At 51.2% G+C, this 15,697-nt stretch overlaps 1 protein-coding gene across 5 annotated transcripts in view; it reads left to right on the top strand.

The window, feature by feature from the left end:
* APBA1 (amyloid beta precursor protein binding family A member 1) overlaps nucleotides 1-14,047 on the top strand; it is a 203,147-nt gene extending 189,100 nt beyond the window's left edge. For all 5 annotated transcript variants that reach the window (XM_047829175.1, XM_047829174.1, XM_047829176.1 and 2 more), the window contains 4 exons: nucleotides 2,663-2,875; nucleotides 9,948-10,067; nucleotides 12,906-13,046; nucleotides 13,825-14,047. In XM_047829175.1, coding sequence (XP_047685131.1) covers nucleotides 2,663-2,875; nucleotides 9,948-10,067; nucleotides 12,906-13,046; nucleotides 13,825-13,896 — 546 coding nt within the window. In that variant the 3' untranslated portion in view covers nucleotides 13,897-14,047. The remainder of the gene's footprint in view (nucleotides 1-2,662; nucleotides 2,876-9,947; nucleotides 10,068-12,905; nucleotides 13,047-13,824) is intronic.
* Nucleotides 14,048-15,697: the final 1,650 nt, after the last annotated feature.

Here is a 15,697-nt window from a genome sequence, read left to right on the forward strand (position 1 = left end):
GAGGGAAGGTGGGACGGTTGAGGGAGGAGCGCGTCATCGGCGGGACGTTGCCGGGGACTCAGGCCCGACTCCTGCTCCCCTCTCGTGAGGGCCTGTCACCAAGGTGGACCGTCCTCTGCTCCGGGCAGTCCTGAACGAGGGTTGGGGTGGGTTCCCAGAGGTGAACAGGACCCGTTCCCCGCCTTCCCAAGCCCACCATCTCAGAAATGGCACAGAAAAGTTTCGTGATGGTACTGAGCACAAGCACTGGTCAGAGACCACTGTGAGAATGGAGCAGATGTCGGGTCTCAGGTGACAGACTCTGTGCTCCTCCAGGGGCGGCCTGTTGCTTCAGACAGAGCTTTGCAGGAATGTCTGGAGGAAAATGCAGCCATTGGAGCTGGGCTGGAGGTCTGGGTATTCTTTGGAAAGTGTAAAAGACTGCAGAGAGCTGGGCCAAAGTACAGAAGCCTGAAGCTGTCTGGGAGGCCATGAATGAGAGAGCATGGCTGGAACATGGGGTCTGTGTGGAAGAGGCCCCCCCAGGGCTCAGGTCGGAACTGGGTGTCTTCAAAGTCTAGTCCAGGGGCTCGGCTTCCCCAAGGAGATACAAAGTACTGTATTTGAAAGTGATCTTTTTATCGACCGATGTAGGTTTGGTGTCCTCTGTTCCCTAGAAGCAGAGCCTGAGGCAGGGATTCTTGTTCAAGGGATTTGGGGAGAGAGGGCACTCAGGAAAAAGTGAGTGTGGGCAGCAGGGTGGTAGGGACGCTAAGCTTAGAGAAATGTGGCCTTGCTGGAGATGAGCTTCATTCTGATCCAGAGGAAGCTCTGGGTCACAGGGAAGACTTGTCCCACCTTGGGCCAAAGGATTTGGCAGACATTTGTACCCTGTGTTGGTCAGTCGTTGACTGACCAAGATTGGAGGAGGGTGGATCCGTGTATTCGGGCTGCCTTAACAGAGTACTTCAGACTGGGTTTCTTCAACAAAAAAACGTCAAAGTTCTGGAGGCTAGCGGTCCAAAATCAAGTTGTCCGTAGGGTCGGTTCCTCCTGAGAGCTGTGGGGGAAGGGTGGGTCCCAGACCCCTCACCTTGGCTTGGAAATGACTGTCTTATCCCTGTGTCTGTACATCATCTTCCCCTATGTGCGTGTGTGTCTGTGTCCAAACTTACCCCTCCTGTAAGGACACCAGTCATACTGAATTAGGGCCCACCCTAATGACCTCATTTTAACTTGATTGCCTCTGCAAAGATTCTGTATCCAAATAAGGTCGTATTCTTTTAAATTTATTTATTATTTTTAACGTTCATTTATTTTTGAGACAGAGACAGAACGTGAGTGGAGGAGGGGCAGAGAGAGAGAGGCACACACACACAGAATCCGAAGCAGGCTCCAGGCTCAGAGCTGTCAGCACAGAGCCGGACACGGGGCTTGAACTCACATACCAAACTGTGAGATCATGACCTGAGCTGAAGTTAGATGCTTAACTGACTGAGCCACCCAGGCGCCCCCAGATAAGGTCATACTGTGATACTGGAGAATATGAATTTCGAGGAGGACACAACTGAACAGCCCGTCATAGGGAATGTGTCCCGCTGGGCAGCTCTCCAGAGAAGCGGCCAGCTGTGGGCTTCGGCAGCCAGGAGAAGGGACGTGAGCCTGTGAGGAGCCTTTGTCAGGGCCCAGCAGCCGCCACCACTGTGTGTGTGTGTGTGTGTGTGTGTGTGTGTGTGTGTGTGTGTGTATCTGCGAATCTGAATAAATAAATACACATTCTCTTTGTCAGATACTTCCAGAACGTGACTTGCCCCTTGGTAGTGTGTCCACAAGTCTTATGAGACTGCAGATAACCAACACTGACTCCTGTCTTCTCTGCCCTGCCTAGGAAGCAATTATGCCCATCTAAAATACGACTTTCCCACTTCCTCGACCAACCTTTCGGTGGAGATGAGCTTAGCATCATTTTTTTTCCCCTTCGTCCTCAGTTTTCTCCTTGCAAAGAGAGAATGTCTATAATGTCTATTTATTTATTTTTAACACAAGAATCTTCAGTGTTGGAGAGAACTTGTGAAACACTGGGGATTAGGGCAGCCGGTGTATAGGACCCAAAAGCTATTTCCGGAAACCATAAGGCGCCACCGAAGTCCCCACCTACACAGCCTCTTTCCCCCTCCCTGGGGACTACAGAAAAAAGCACCCGGTGCTCTTTGTGTTTATATTGCCAAAGACAAGATTGCTTATGTGGCATGAGAATTATAAGAAATCATATGGACCTGTGTTTCTTACCAAATGCCATGGATTCAAGAGAAGACAGGGCTCATTTGGGTTGGAACCTCAGGGAAATGTCTTCCTTTTTTTTTTTTGTAATGTTTTTTATTTTTGAGAGAGAGAGACAGCATGAGCGGGGGAGGGGCAGAGAGAGGGACAGATTCTGAAGCAGGCTCCAGGCTCTGAGATACCAGCACAGACCTGGATTCAGAGCTCAAATTCACAAACTGTGAGATCACGACCTGAGCCGAAGTCAGATGCTTAACCGGCTAAGCCACCCAGGCACCCGAGGGAAATGTCTTTCTTGAGTCCAGATAGGAAGTGGGGAAAAGTTTTGATTTGTGTCACTACCCTGGGGTTACTGATTCAGGCTTTCTAAGTGTTGTCGTTTTGTTTTTTCCTTCCCTTTCAGGTCTTCATAGAGAAGCAGAAAGGAGAAATCCTGGGTGTAGTGATTGTGGAGTCTGGCTGGGGGTCCATCTTGCCAACGGTGATCATCGCCAACATGATGCATGGAGGCCCCGCCGAGAAATCGGGGAAGCTGAATATTGGGGACCAGATCATGTCCATAAATGGCACCAGCCTGGTGGGCTTACCTCTGTCCACCTGCCAGAGCATTATTAAGGTACCTGGAAATGGGAAAACCCAGAGGATGAAGTATGACTGTATTTCAGCCATTAGCACTATGAACATAAACTGAGGGTCTGGCACAGAGGAGGACGCAAACACAAAAGGCATGGGCTTGCCCTCAGGCTCTTAACAGGCTCCTCCCTGAAATCATTTTTTGATCAAAGACTGTCTATTTGACTCGCATAACACCACTCTCTTGTCTGTGCCGTCGCAGGCATCACTAATCAGTCACAGCACTCTATTCCCCTAAGCCTGCACCCAGCCTCCACCAAAGTTCCACAGCCCAGTAATCCAGATAATCACTGATAATCCGCTAGATATACTTGAGGTGATTGGCCATCCCTGTTACAAATCATGGAAATGCTTCAGGTCTGAGAGCACGGTTTCCTTCACAGTGGCCGTGGCTGGGATCCAAGTGAGCATGCCCCCCACCCCCAGAGCTTATGTAACATGATCCACACGTGCCAGGTGCTGTGAGAAGCGGGGGACCTCCTGGTACGGCCCGTGTGTTCCTTCTTACATGTGAATGTCATTCCTTCTCGTTCAACCTGAACAGACACTCTTGCTCAAGGCTGAGAAGAGCTACTCACATGAAACTTTAATAGGAATATGTGAGAGGAAGAAATTAGATTTTCTTGTAAGAAGTGAACCATCCGTATGTAGTTTCTCGAGCACATTGGAACTTGCTGATTGCATGGCCAGTAGGAACATTTCTCCTTCACCTCAGTATCTAGAGACCCCAGCTCCAAGCCAAGCACTGTGACACCACAGGCAGACTGGGTTCTATGACTTTGTTTCATCCCTCGAGGTTTCCTGAAGGCCTGTGACCTAGAACATAGCTGTGTGTGTGTGTGTGTGTGTGTGTGTGTGTGTGCATGTATGTGGGCTGCGAGAGTGAATGAATTCACATAATGGTTATTCGAAATAAAATCACAAAAGCCAACATCCATGGCTGGGCAGTCAGAGGGTGGGAAGTCAAATTAAGCGTCTAGGACACAGAGAGGGGTGCCTCTTCGTTTTTAGTGAAACAGATATATTCTGATTTCTCCACAGATTATCATTCGCAGAGAAAAAATAGTCCTCTTTGACCTCATTTAATTTCTTTTTGTTACATCTTAGACTTGAATAAATTCTCTACCCCTTCTTAACATACATTAAAGATTAAAGAACCTTGGGGCGCCTGGCTGGCTCAGTCAGTAGAGCATGGGACTCTCGGTCTCAGGATCTTGATTTCAAGCCCCATGCTGGGTTAGAGCTTACTTTAAAAAAAAAAAAAAAAATATATATATATATATATATATATATATATATATATATATATATATATAAAAAAAGACCCTACCTTTAATATATATATATGTGTATATATGTGTATGTATATATACACATACACATATATATTTATATATGTATGTATATATATGTTTATGTTTATATATATGTTTATATGTATTTATATATTATATATAGTATATATATAGTACATATATAGTACATATATAGTATATATAGTATATATATTGTATATATAGTATATATATTATATAGTATATATATTATATATTATATATTATATATATTATGTTTATATTATGTCTATATTATATATATATTATGTCTATATATATTTTATATATATATATATATAAAAAGACCCTACCTTGAACGTGCATATTCACTCATGAATGTTTAATTGGGCCTCCGTTAGGCAGAGCTGAACTTTGGAGAAGCAGAATATCAGCACTTCTGTGGAGGCTAATTTATCACTGAAAGGGTTCGGTGGGCCTAATGGCAACAGAGAGGAGAAATGCTGCACACACGCAGAGGGAGGAGAATTCTTTCTGATTTTTAAGGTGGGCTTGGAAGGGAGGGGTAAGATCTAGGCGGGTGGATAACATAAAGGGAAACGGCCTTCTGGAGTTGCTGCTTGACTTGATGGGCACTGGGCTGGCTTTGCAGCCGGTGGAGACAAGCCTGAGCACAGCCAGGGAAGGCTGATGTAGTGGTGTGGTACCGTGGAGAGACCAGGGGTCTGGGGGCTTGGAGCGGGGACACAGGACCCACCCACGTTTGGCAACTCACACGTGTCAAGGTTCACGGATACCCTTTCATACTAGTGAGCAAATGACTTGTTTAACACTGTGCGTGCATGAAAACCCCTGAGGGGCCATGGGAACCAGACACACACGATATACATTCTGCACCCAGGAACTTGATCTTGCTGGAGAGATGTGAAGGAAAGAACGGGTAGCTAAAGGCAGCTGAGCGCTGTGTCCCTGGCACCATTATGAGAATGTGCGCGTTTGCTCGCGGAACCCTCATGGCAGCCTTCTGTAGGGCAGGTACTATTGTCATGCCCGTTGTGCAAGTAAGGAAACTGAGGCACAGAAAAGTCATGTAATCACTCATCAGTGGTGGGTCCAGGTCACTCAGCCCCCTTGATATCACTCAGCCCCTGAGGCAGTGGTTCTCGGCCGAGGATCTTGACACACACCTCCTTCCTCAGGAGAAGCTTGGCAGGGTCCGGAGACAGTTTAGGTTGAGAGAACTGGGAGAAGGAGATGCTGTAGCATCTCGTGGGTAGAGGTGCAGGATGGTGCCAGACACCCAGCCCCATGCGGAGAATGAGCCCAAGTGCAAAGGCGGAGAAAGCCTGTCTTGGGAGTGCAGGGGTTCAGAGGTGGGGGAGGGGATCCATTCAGAGAGAGGGAGGTGGGTGAGGGAGCATGGGGAGTGGATCTGGGCCTGGAAACGTTTGGGGAGGAGGAGCCAGAAGAGGGAGAGAATACGGAGGAGGAGCTTCCTGAGGCTTCCTGCCCGTGCCAGGCGGCGCCCACCTTCATTCCCTCCCTCCCTCCTCGTGACAGCCAGCGCCCCTCCCTCATGGGCACCTGGTTCACAGACAAGCCATCAGAGACCCCCAGGGTGCAGATGACCTGCCCAGGTTTCTCCTGCAGACAGCTGCATCCAGATGTAAGAAGGCAGACCAGATGAGGGAGGCTGAGACCCCAAGGCCAGTGCCAGGCGCAGGGGCCCCACAAGGACTCATCTTCTCTCTCTCATCAAGGTAGACACAAAGCTTGCTCCGCGAACAATCAGAGCACCCTGGAAGCAATTTCTTACGGGGAGAAGGTTTGTTTGCACCGGGAGCTGATCTTTGATGTCTGTAAATGGAGTCTCTGTGGAATCAGAATTCAAAGGCCACACGATATCACTGCTGAAGAGGCAGAGCAAGAAAACCAGTGCCTCCAGGGCCGCCTTCAGCAGACGAGGACGTAGCCGGCAGGTCCAGCCAGGACACAGCCTACCGTCCTCGGTGCCCTGAGATGTGCTGCTTTGTCAAGCAGAGAGATGCGAGTGGTCCATCCTGCCTGGGACGAGAACTTTACCACTGACTTCAGCTAGGATTGCCAGCACCAAATGCAGACTTTCTGTGCGTTGTCATATTGTTTTAAAATTCCCTAGACAGGGGCGCCTGGGTGGCTCAGTCAGTTAAGCATCTGACTTTGGCTCAGGTCATGATCACAGGGTTTGTGAGTTCGAGCCCTGCTTTGGGGAAGCCCTGCTTCTCTCTCTCTCCCTCCCTCTCTCTCTCTCTCTCTCCCTCCCTCCCTCCCTCCCTCGTGGGATTCTCCCTCTCTCTTTGCTCTTTGCTCACTGGCACCCTCTCTCTCAAAAAATGAAATCTTTTTTAAATTTTAAAAAAGTCCTTAGACAGCATACCTCTTTTGCCTCCACCTAAGCACATGATCACACTGCCCCACCCCACCTGTGGGGCCAGCTCAGGGGAATATTCTGGGCTTCTTCAGGGCTTCTGGTCGGTAGCTCATTTCACTGTTGTGCCAGTGCACCTTGCAGTGAAGTTAGCAGCTCTCATCCCGACGGATCCATAGATGGATAGTTCACGGCTTAGAAAACTTTGAATTGAAAGCCGTGGGGCTGTTGTTGAAATGCAGATTGCACGTGTCTGCGGTGGGATTCTCCCTCAGCAAGCTGGCAGGTGATGACGTCACCAGTCTCCCAAAGCCCTTTGAGAAACAAGGGTCTACACCATGTATTCTGTGTCTTTCCACTTTAACGCATGTTGACTTCCCCCACCGCCACCCCCAGTTATAGGAAAATAGAAACATTTCTAGAAAAGAGTTAGAGGTAATGAATCCTTTTCATTGCTTTCTTCCCTAGCACCTGTTTCACCTGTCCTAATTCCTAAGGCGTAAGTGTTGGTAGGCAAAGCTTGTTAGCAGTCAGTTCCTTGCCTTGTTCCTGCCAGTTCCTTAGGCAGTTCCTTGCCTCTGTGGTCCTGCCCTCCTGATTATTTTTTCTTTTTCAAACTAGAGCACTGCTTTCCTCTCCCTTCCACAGGATCATGGTCCTGCTTTCCTGTTACTATAGAGACGATTCTGGCTTCTGTCTCCTCCCTTCCCCTCTCCCCTCTCCCTTCCCCTTCCTCTCCCACAGTATTTCTTAATTTGCTATAGCATTCCACTGCTGTCATGGGGACACAATGACCGCTTATTTAATTGGCATCTCCTCTCAAATGGCAGCTCAGAAATCCAAGTTAATGGGACCCAACTTGGAGCACTGATGGGGAACGGCGGAGCAGTGGCGTTCTCCGGCTACTCCAAATTGCCGTCTCTTCTCCAAATTGCCGCCTCTTTAAGCCTCATCTGGCAGCACATTTCCTCAGTCTAGAACTTCGTTCACTGAAGGACAAATCAGGCCTCTTCAGTCAATTCACGCACACGAAAAAGGAACCCGCTGGAGCGATGTGAGCTTTTTTGGGGTAATTGAGAAAATAGAGTCCTCCTCTGGCTTTTCAGGGTGTGCTCTCTGAGCGTCACATGCACACCTGCGTCACCCCAGAGGTGCACAGGTGTAAGCACTCAAAGCTGGTGGCACTGTCTGAAGCTGGAATTCTGTGTGCTCGTTTTGGGGGCATACTTCCCTCTGGTTCCAACAAATTCCTGGTCTCCTGCTGTGTGATTGTGGAGGGCGGGAAGGGGGGCCAGCCCCTCTGGTTGCCCTGCGTGTGCCTGCAGCCCTCCCTGCTGCCTAACACCAGCCTTGGCACGCGGGGAGTGATCAGTAAATATTGACTAGTCAAGTGGGTGAGAAAGACGAGGCACCGGAGGGAGAGAGACACGCACTTGAGCAACACGGGCTCGAATTACACGGGCCCATTTATCACAGGTGTTTTTCAATAAATACAGCACAGTCCTGGAAATGTATTTTCTAACTTGTGATTTTCCTAACAACCTTTGCTTTCTCTCTAGCCTACTTTATTATAATAACACAGTGTATAATCCATTTACAAGATATGTGTTGTTAATGTTATTGGTAAGCCTTCTGGTCACCGTAGGCTGTTAGTAGTTAAGTTTCAGGGGACTCAAAAGTTATATGTGAATTTTCAACCGCACAGTTTGGGGGGGGGGGGTCAGCGCCTCTGACCCCTGCATTGTTCAAAGGTCAACTGTATGCGCATTAATATCTGAGCACCACCTTCCTGAAAGATGCCCATTTTTAATTTTAGAAATTGGTTTTTCATTAATATTTTTTAATGTTTGTTCATTTTGAGAGAGAAAGAACGTGAGTGGGAGAGGGGTAGAGAGCAGGAGAGAGAGAGAATCCCAACTGGATCCACACTGTCAGCGTAGAGCCCGAGGCGGGGCTCGATCTCACCAACTGTGAGATCATGATCTGAGCAGAAACGGGTGTTTTTAAGCATAATGGTCGAGACGTGGTATTGTTGGCAAATACGCTGAGGGAAGGAATGCGTGGAAAGGGTGAACTCAGAACTAGAGCTGGAGGGAACCTCCGGGTGTCACCCACCACTTATCTGGGTGATGTGGAGACAGAGGTGGAGGAAGGGAGGGGTGGAGTGTTGAGGACGCCCGGCTGCAGAGGCGGAAACACAGCTTGATGCATCGGAACCCTGTGGAGCCCTGTGCCCGTGGACAGCAGGCCTGTGTCGTGCAGAAGGCCAGTCCCTGGCGGACTTTGCCCGGGGAGAACTGCTCTCAGCTCGTCTGCTGCTGCTACACTTGGACATCATCACTTTGTGAACCAGAGAAGCTTCCCAGAGATCTTCCAGAAACCACAGAGAGTGGCTGGCGAGGGCTGCCTGCGTGTGAGCACCAAGCATTACCCAAATTGCAGCCCCTGGGAGGCTCCGACCCAGCAGAAAACAGAGCGATTCAGAATGCCCAGGAGACGGGCAGAGATGCTGGAGGTGGGAAGTTAAATTGAGCACCGTCAAAACTCACACGTTGAAAGGACCAACTGCAATCCATCAAAGGCAGTGGGGAAGTCAGATGTTAGGAGCCCTGGACTCGAGCCGGGTAGGAAAGTAAGCTGACGACAGGGCCCGGTGCAAGGCCAGAATAGAAGCTTTGGTGGCACGAATTCATTCTTTTATTGCTCTCCCTGGCTGCTTGGTCAAGCAAGCCTTACTCATGAATGATACATGCTGTCCCGTTGTCTTTAGGGGGGATCAGGGTGTAGGCGAAATGCTTGGTTTTGAAAACAGAACAGATGTCCGGTTGGATCCCGCTGCGGGCGAAGCGGGGTGAGTTGCTTAGGATCTCTGAGCCTCGGTGTCTTATTCTGTAGAATGGACATAGTTAGAGCTGCAGTTTGTCAAGGGACTGAAGGAGACAGCTCCTGTGGGCGGCAGGAGCCCACGCTCAGTGACAGGCTGGTTTCATCGGCTGCACGGGTTTTGACGGACCGTGAGGGTAGGGTGCCCACACGTGGTGCCAACACAGAGGGGCTGATTCTTAAGCAGCCTCCCCAAGTCTCCCACAAGCCTTGTGCGCTCACAGAGCACACTGGCCACAGGTGTGAGGGGTCAATGAGCTCTTTGGGCCCTGAGTTGGTACAGGCTAGCAGTGGATTGTCCCTGCTTGGGCACGGTCGGCCTGTATGCGGGTCTGCTTTGTGAGTCCCAGAAATAATGGAAGATCCCTTGGGACTCCTTAGGACTCCATTTGCCTTTGGTGCTGTCTGCTTGGATCTCTCCTGCCTGCCTCACCGGTCACCCTCTCCACTGTGCTCCATTCACATTTCAGGGTTTGAAGAATCAGCCCCGGGTCAAGCTGAACATCGTGAGGTGTCCTCCAGTGACGACCGTGTTGATCAGGAGACCGGACCTCCGCTACCAGCTGGGTTTCAGCGTCCAGAATGGAATCGTAAGTAGGGCTCCACACTTTCTTCCAAAGATCTGACAAAACTGTGGCACAGTGTTTGTTTTTTAACTTTTATTTTTAATTTATTTTTAATGTTTGTTTTTGAGAGAGAGATAGAGCATGAGCAAGGGAGGGACGGAGAGAGAGAGAGAGAGACACAGAATCTGTCAGACTCAGGCTCCAGGCTCTGAGCTGTCAGCACAGAGCCCAATGTGGGGCTTGAACCCACCAACCATGAAATCATGACCTGAGCTGAAGTGGGACGCTCAACTGACTGAGCCACTCAGGCGCCTCTTGACGATTATTTAAGTACACGGTTCAAAAATCTAGTCAAAACTCATTTTATAGATCGAGAAAATTTTTCATTCATTCATCTGCATATATATTTATTGAACACTTAACTGACTGAGCCAGCCAGAGTCCCCAGATTTTTATTTTTTAAAGCCAGGCAGTTCCCTGAGAGAACCCAGCAAGGAGAGGGAGGAGTGAGTGAGGGCAGGCCCTGTGTGCCCCTGTGGGCAGAGAATCCTGTGCCCTTGCACATGAGAAGGGAAGGGTGGTTCCCAGAGCCCTGGCCCTGAATCTCTCTGTGATGGTGCAAGGGTCAGCCTCCCAGCTGCCAACTTGACATAGTCTGGGATGTGTCACCAAGTGCGTCCTTCCCCTCCGGCCAGGGGATGCCATTGTGTCACCACCTGGGTACACCTGTTAGCCCCTACAGAGCTGCCCAGCCCCCCACCAGGGGTGTGCAGCACTGGGCGGGCTCCCCAGTGATTCCAGGGCACCGTGCAGGGGGAGAGCCCCGGCCCCCATGGCTGTGATGCGTGCATGTTTTCTGCCTTGCCCTTTTAACCTGAATAGCACTTTAGGGATGACGAGTATTTTCATCACGTGGATATCTGTCCGGAAACAATACTTTTCTTTTTTAATTTAATATTTATTTATTTTTGAGACAGAGAGAGACAGAGCATGAGCGGGGGAGGGGCAGAGAGAGAGGGAGACACAGAATCCGAAGCAGGCTCCAGGCTCCGAGCTGTCAGCACAGAGCCCGATGCGGGGCTCGAACCCACAAACTGTGGGATCATGACCTGAGCGGAAGTCGGACGCTTGACTGACTAAGCCACTCGGGTGCCCCTCAGTCTAAAGCATTTTTACGCATACAGTTCAGTGGCATTAAAGTACATTCACAGAGTGGTATAACCGTCACGACCGTCTCTTTCTAGAACTTTTTCTTCATTCCACACGGGAACTCCATACTCAGCATCACTCCCTTTTTGTGCTGGTTTGCCTTATTCTGCAATCACAGTAATTGTGGGCTCTGATGACCATCCTGTTCTCTGTCTGCGACCTTGATTTTTTAGATTTTGGATGTGCTCTCCTTCTCTTTCCCTTCATCTCTCCACATTGAAGAACGCTATTCTTTTCCCCCTTAAAAACCTCAATTAAGAGTGGTAGGTTTTTAAAATTTTATTCCAAGTCTGTTTCAAGGTTTAGAAATACCCTTGAAGTAGCTTTGAAGTTCCCCTTCATCTGTTCCTTGGACCTCAGCGGCCTCACTTTCCTCTTAGGAAGGGAGCCGGGGTTACTTACTCCTTACGCTTTTGGGCAGACACCTGTTTTTATCTGCCGATATTTCCTTGTTTGCTTTGTTCATATGCAAATAATTTTAAAAGTTCAGCTATGAACAAAGAGTTGTTGTATAGCAACAGCAGGTCCCTTGGTTTTGTCTCAAGTGTGGGAAGCACCTAAGCAGCATTCTGACCCCAGAGTACCGGGTGGGGGGCTCCGCGGGGTCCACACACTCGGTCACAGAGCATTGTCGCACGATGCCACGGTCTTGTCTATGTGGGCTTAAAAGGCGCACGATCTGGGGCGCCTGGGTAACTCAGTCGGTTAAGCGTCCGACTTCAGCTCAGGTCACGATCTCACGGTCTGTGGGTTCGAGCCCCACGTCGGGTTCTGGGCTGACGGCTCTGAGCCTGGAGCCTGCTTCGGATTCTGTGTCTCCCTCTCTCTCTACCCCTCCCCCGTTCATGCTCTGTCTCTGTCTCAAAAATACACAAACGTTAAAAAAAAAAATTTAAAAAACGCACGATCTGGTGTGAAATGTCAACTTTGTAAACTAAAAACACACTCTTTTGGAGAAAGTCTGATGTTCTGTTTGAAGTGGGGGTGGCCTTCCCCTGCAGGGCTGAGCCCCGAGCCCTCCAACTCCAAGCCCTGGGGAGCTCATTTCCACCGGCCCACAGCTTCTGCACACCATGATGTGCGGCTACACAGAGACAAAACCCAGCCCCGTTGTCCTTTCCGGGGGGAAGTGAGTTTGAACACGGGCTGCTAAGTCGAGAAGGTCAAAAGGAGCAAGTCCTGGCCAGCTGGCCACACTTTGGAAACCCAAAGGGGGGTTTGGCTCATGTAACCGTGACCCTGAAAAGCAGGCTGCAGATTATACAGTTGGATGTCTGAGTCCTAGCGGTGAATGTGGGAAATAGTATTCACCTGCGTTACACAGGCTGAGAGTTTGAAACCGTTGGTGACTCGGTGACAGGTCCAAAAAGCTCTTTTCCCCAGGACCCAGCTGGGATGACAGGCAGTCGGAACTCAGTGTGCCGTGACCTCCTGCGATGTACTACATCCCCCGGGCGGGGTGGAGCGGCCGGGTGGCCCTGTGCGCCCACGGAGCCCTGTCGCTTGTGAAAGGAAACCGAGAGATTGGAATGCCCCAAAGTAACCGTGGAGAACGGAGAGCAGGGGTCCAGGAAAGCCAGTCCTGTCTCCGCCCAGGTCTCCGACATGCGATCCTGCCGTGAGGGTTAACGGTGTGGCCTTTGGCTCTGACAGATCTGCAGCCTCATGCGAGGGGGCATAGCCGAGAGAGGCGGCGTCCGCGTGGGACATCGGATCATCGAGATCAACGGGCAGAGCGTGGTGGCCACGCCTCACGAGAAGATCGTCCACATCCTCTCCAATGCGGTGGGGGAGGTAGGAGCGGGGGCTGAGGTGGGGGTGTGCCTGGGGGACCCCGGCCTCGCGCTTGCGCGGCCCCACACAGGCCTTCCAGGCAGCGTCTTTTGTGGTTCAAAACCCTGCTCGACAGGCAGAACCATCAGACTCAGGCCAGAGGTCACCCACTGCCTAGCGGCGACCGAGAGCGGCTCCTAGAAACAGGATTCACTCTCTCCTGCGTTGTTTGCTCACCTTTTCTTCTCAACTCTCAGCCTCATTATTGTGGCTTCCCCCCGGGGGCCGCCCGAGTTCTGTCCATTCTTCCAGTTAATGTCACCACACCTGCTGGGCCATGGAAGTCTCAGATTGACGTCTGATAGATGGACCAGGCCTCCAGGGGCAGCTCCGGGCTCCAGCCTCCTCCAGGTGGCGATGGCTGTTCCAGGGCCCGCCTCCTGAGCCACCTGACCCCCTGGGGGAGGGGTCCCGACCCACCGCCACTACCTACTGCCACTCTCCCTTGCTTTTAAGGGATTTTCTCCTTTTGCCTTGGCTGCGAAACAAAGCTTCCCCGGTTTTCACTGCGCACTCTGTGCCACCCCACACGTTTTAGAAAGCCCGTGGATCCCTCTCTTCCTGGAGGCCTCAGTCAGGTCCCTGTGGCTGGTGAGGGGCGATCTTCAGAGCTCCCCCCCGCCCCCTGCCGTGGTTAGAGGTGCTGCCCCCCCCGGGGCAACGGGGGGCCATAGCCACACAGCCACACCCCACCCCACCCCGCAGCCTCAGGCCTGCTGATGCACGTTTCTGCCCTCAGATTCACATGAAGACGATGCCGGCTGCCATGTACCGACTGCTGACGGCCCAGGAGCAACCCGTTTACATCTGAGGCCGTGCCCCCCCGCCTGGCGGCTTGCATGGAGGACTGTCCTCACTCGTGGTGTGTTTCTCGTGCTGCATCTGTGTGCCCACTGAGACATTTCCCTTTCACGCCCAGCACCGGTTCTACACAGGAAGCGAAGAATCTGCAGACCTCTTTACTCTCTCTCCAGTTTGCTTTTTTTTTTTTTAACACCCAGAAAGTTTTGTACACACGCCCTTGAGGGTAGAGAGCAGCCAGTACCCACCGGGTGTCTGCCCAGACCATCCTGAAGGGCCCCCAGGGGGTCCCAGGAGGACCGTCACGGCTCCAGGGGACTCCTCCCTTCCCCCAAGAGGTGCTCCTGGGGGGACAGTGAAGGAGCTGAGTCAGCAGTGCCTACAGTCCAGCCGCTAGTCTTGGCTCTGATTGGCTCAGTGTATGGGAACACGGTGTATCAGCAGAGACCAGCTGTGTCTTTCAGGGTTTGCCCTGCCCACCACACTGGACTTGGGGCTCCACACCCCTCCGCCCAGAATTTCTGAGCCAACCTTATGCCTCTTGTGTAACTACTTTTAGTTTCGACATAATTGCGTTCTTAAAGGTGAGCCTTCTCCCCCAAGGGTAGGAGGGAGATGGCCTGGGACCAGGGTGCCATCTTGGTGCAGAGAGCTCGGCAGGTCCTGGGGCAGCCCAGCCGCCTCCGGCTGTGCTAAGGTCACCAACCAGCCGATAGACATGGGCAGGTACTTCCTTCCTCCCTCTCTGCCACACACATACGTATACAGCCTCTCTTGTGTATGTATCGCCCTCGCCTCCTTCCCTCACCAGTGAGGCACACAGAGCCCTTGGAAAGCCCACCTCGCCTCTCCACGAGGTCCCTTTCCCTGGCAGGTGAGGCCTGCAGGGGCTGCTCAGCCTTGTCCAGGGCGAGACTCCCCCCCCCCCCACCCACCCCCCGCCCCGAGGCCTGGCCCCACCAGCGCCGCCTTGGCTCAGGGTCCTAGTGGACTCCCTTGGTGCCCCCACTCCACACTCACCCTGGGGGTCTCGGAAGGACGGACTGCTCCCGTGGAGGAAGAGAACGCAGATGCAGTCGTGTTAGGCTTCCTGGCCCCAGGTAAGACCAGCTTTCCTCTCTGCTCAGGGCCACGTAGCAGGATGGGATTCGAGAGGCCAGAATAGTAATAAACGACAAAACTAAGGAGACAAGGATGACCTCACACGATGCCTAAGCATCCCCAGATGTGTTCTAGAAACATCAGCTTGCTGCCTGGTGGGTCTGAGAGCTCTTGCACTTGGGTGAGATGCTGCGTGTTTTCCCAGGTGCCTCATGTTGTGGATTCTGTCTCAGTTCATGCAGATGTTGTAGTGATATTATCCTGAGCCAGTTTCCAATTACTCTTGGTCCAAAGAGCATTTTGTTTTCACGTAGGTGGGTGTGGGTTGGTTTGCTTTTTTTTGTTCCATTTCGTTCCTGACCTCAGCAGAGACAGGGGAAGAGAAACTAATATATTTTGTAATATTAAGAGTCCCTGCTCTCTGCACATGGGATATTTATGTTGTATCTGTGGAAACAGGAATTCGGTGAGCATATGTGGACTGGCTCATGTATTTATTTGTTGGAGGGACTTCGGGGAGGGAGACACATAAAAAAAATCGGAACAAGAGACTAGCCCCAGATGACTGTGCAGTGTGTTCCCCTGGGATTTCTGTACCTCAGGGTTTCTGTGAGTCAGGAAAGCCGAATGTTCCAAAGGCATCAGTGGTCGACCCTCAGTTTGTAGTATAAACCTTAATAAAGTAGGGGCTGCCCCCTCTGCAGGGGAGC

Source organism: Prionailurus viverrinus, chromosome D4 (assembly GCF_022837055.1).
Source record: "Prionailurus viverrinus isolate Anna chromosome D4, UM_Priviv_1.0, whole genome shotgun sequence".
Taxonomy (NCBI): Eukaryota; Metazoa; Chordata; class Mammalia; order Carnivora; family Felidae; genus Prionailurus; species Prionailurus viverrinus.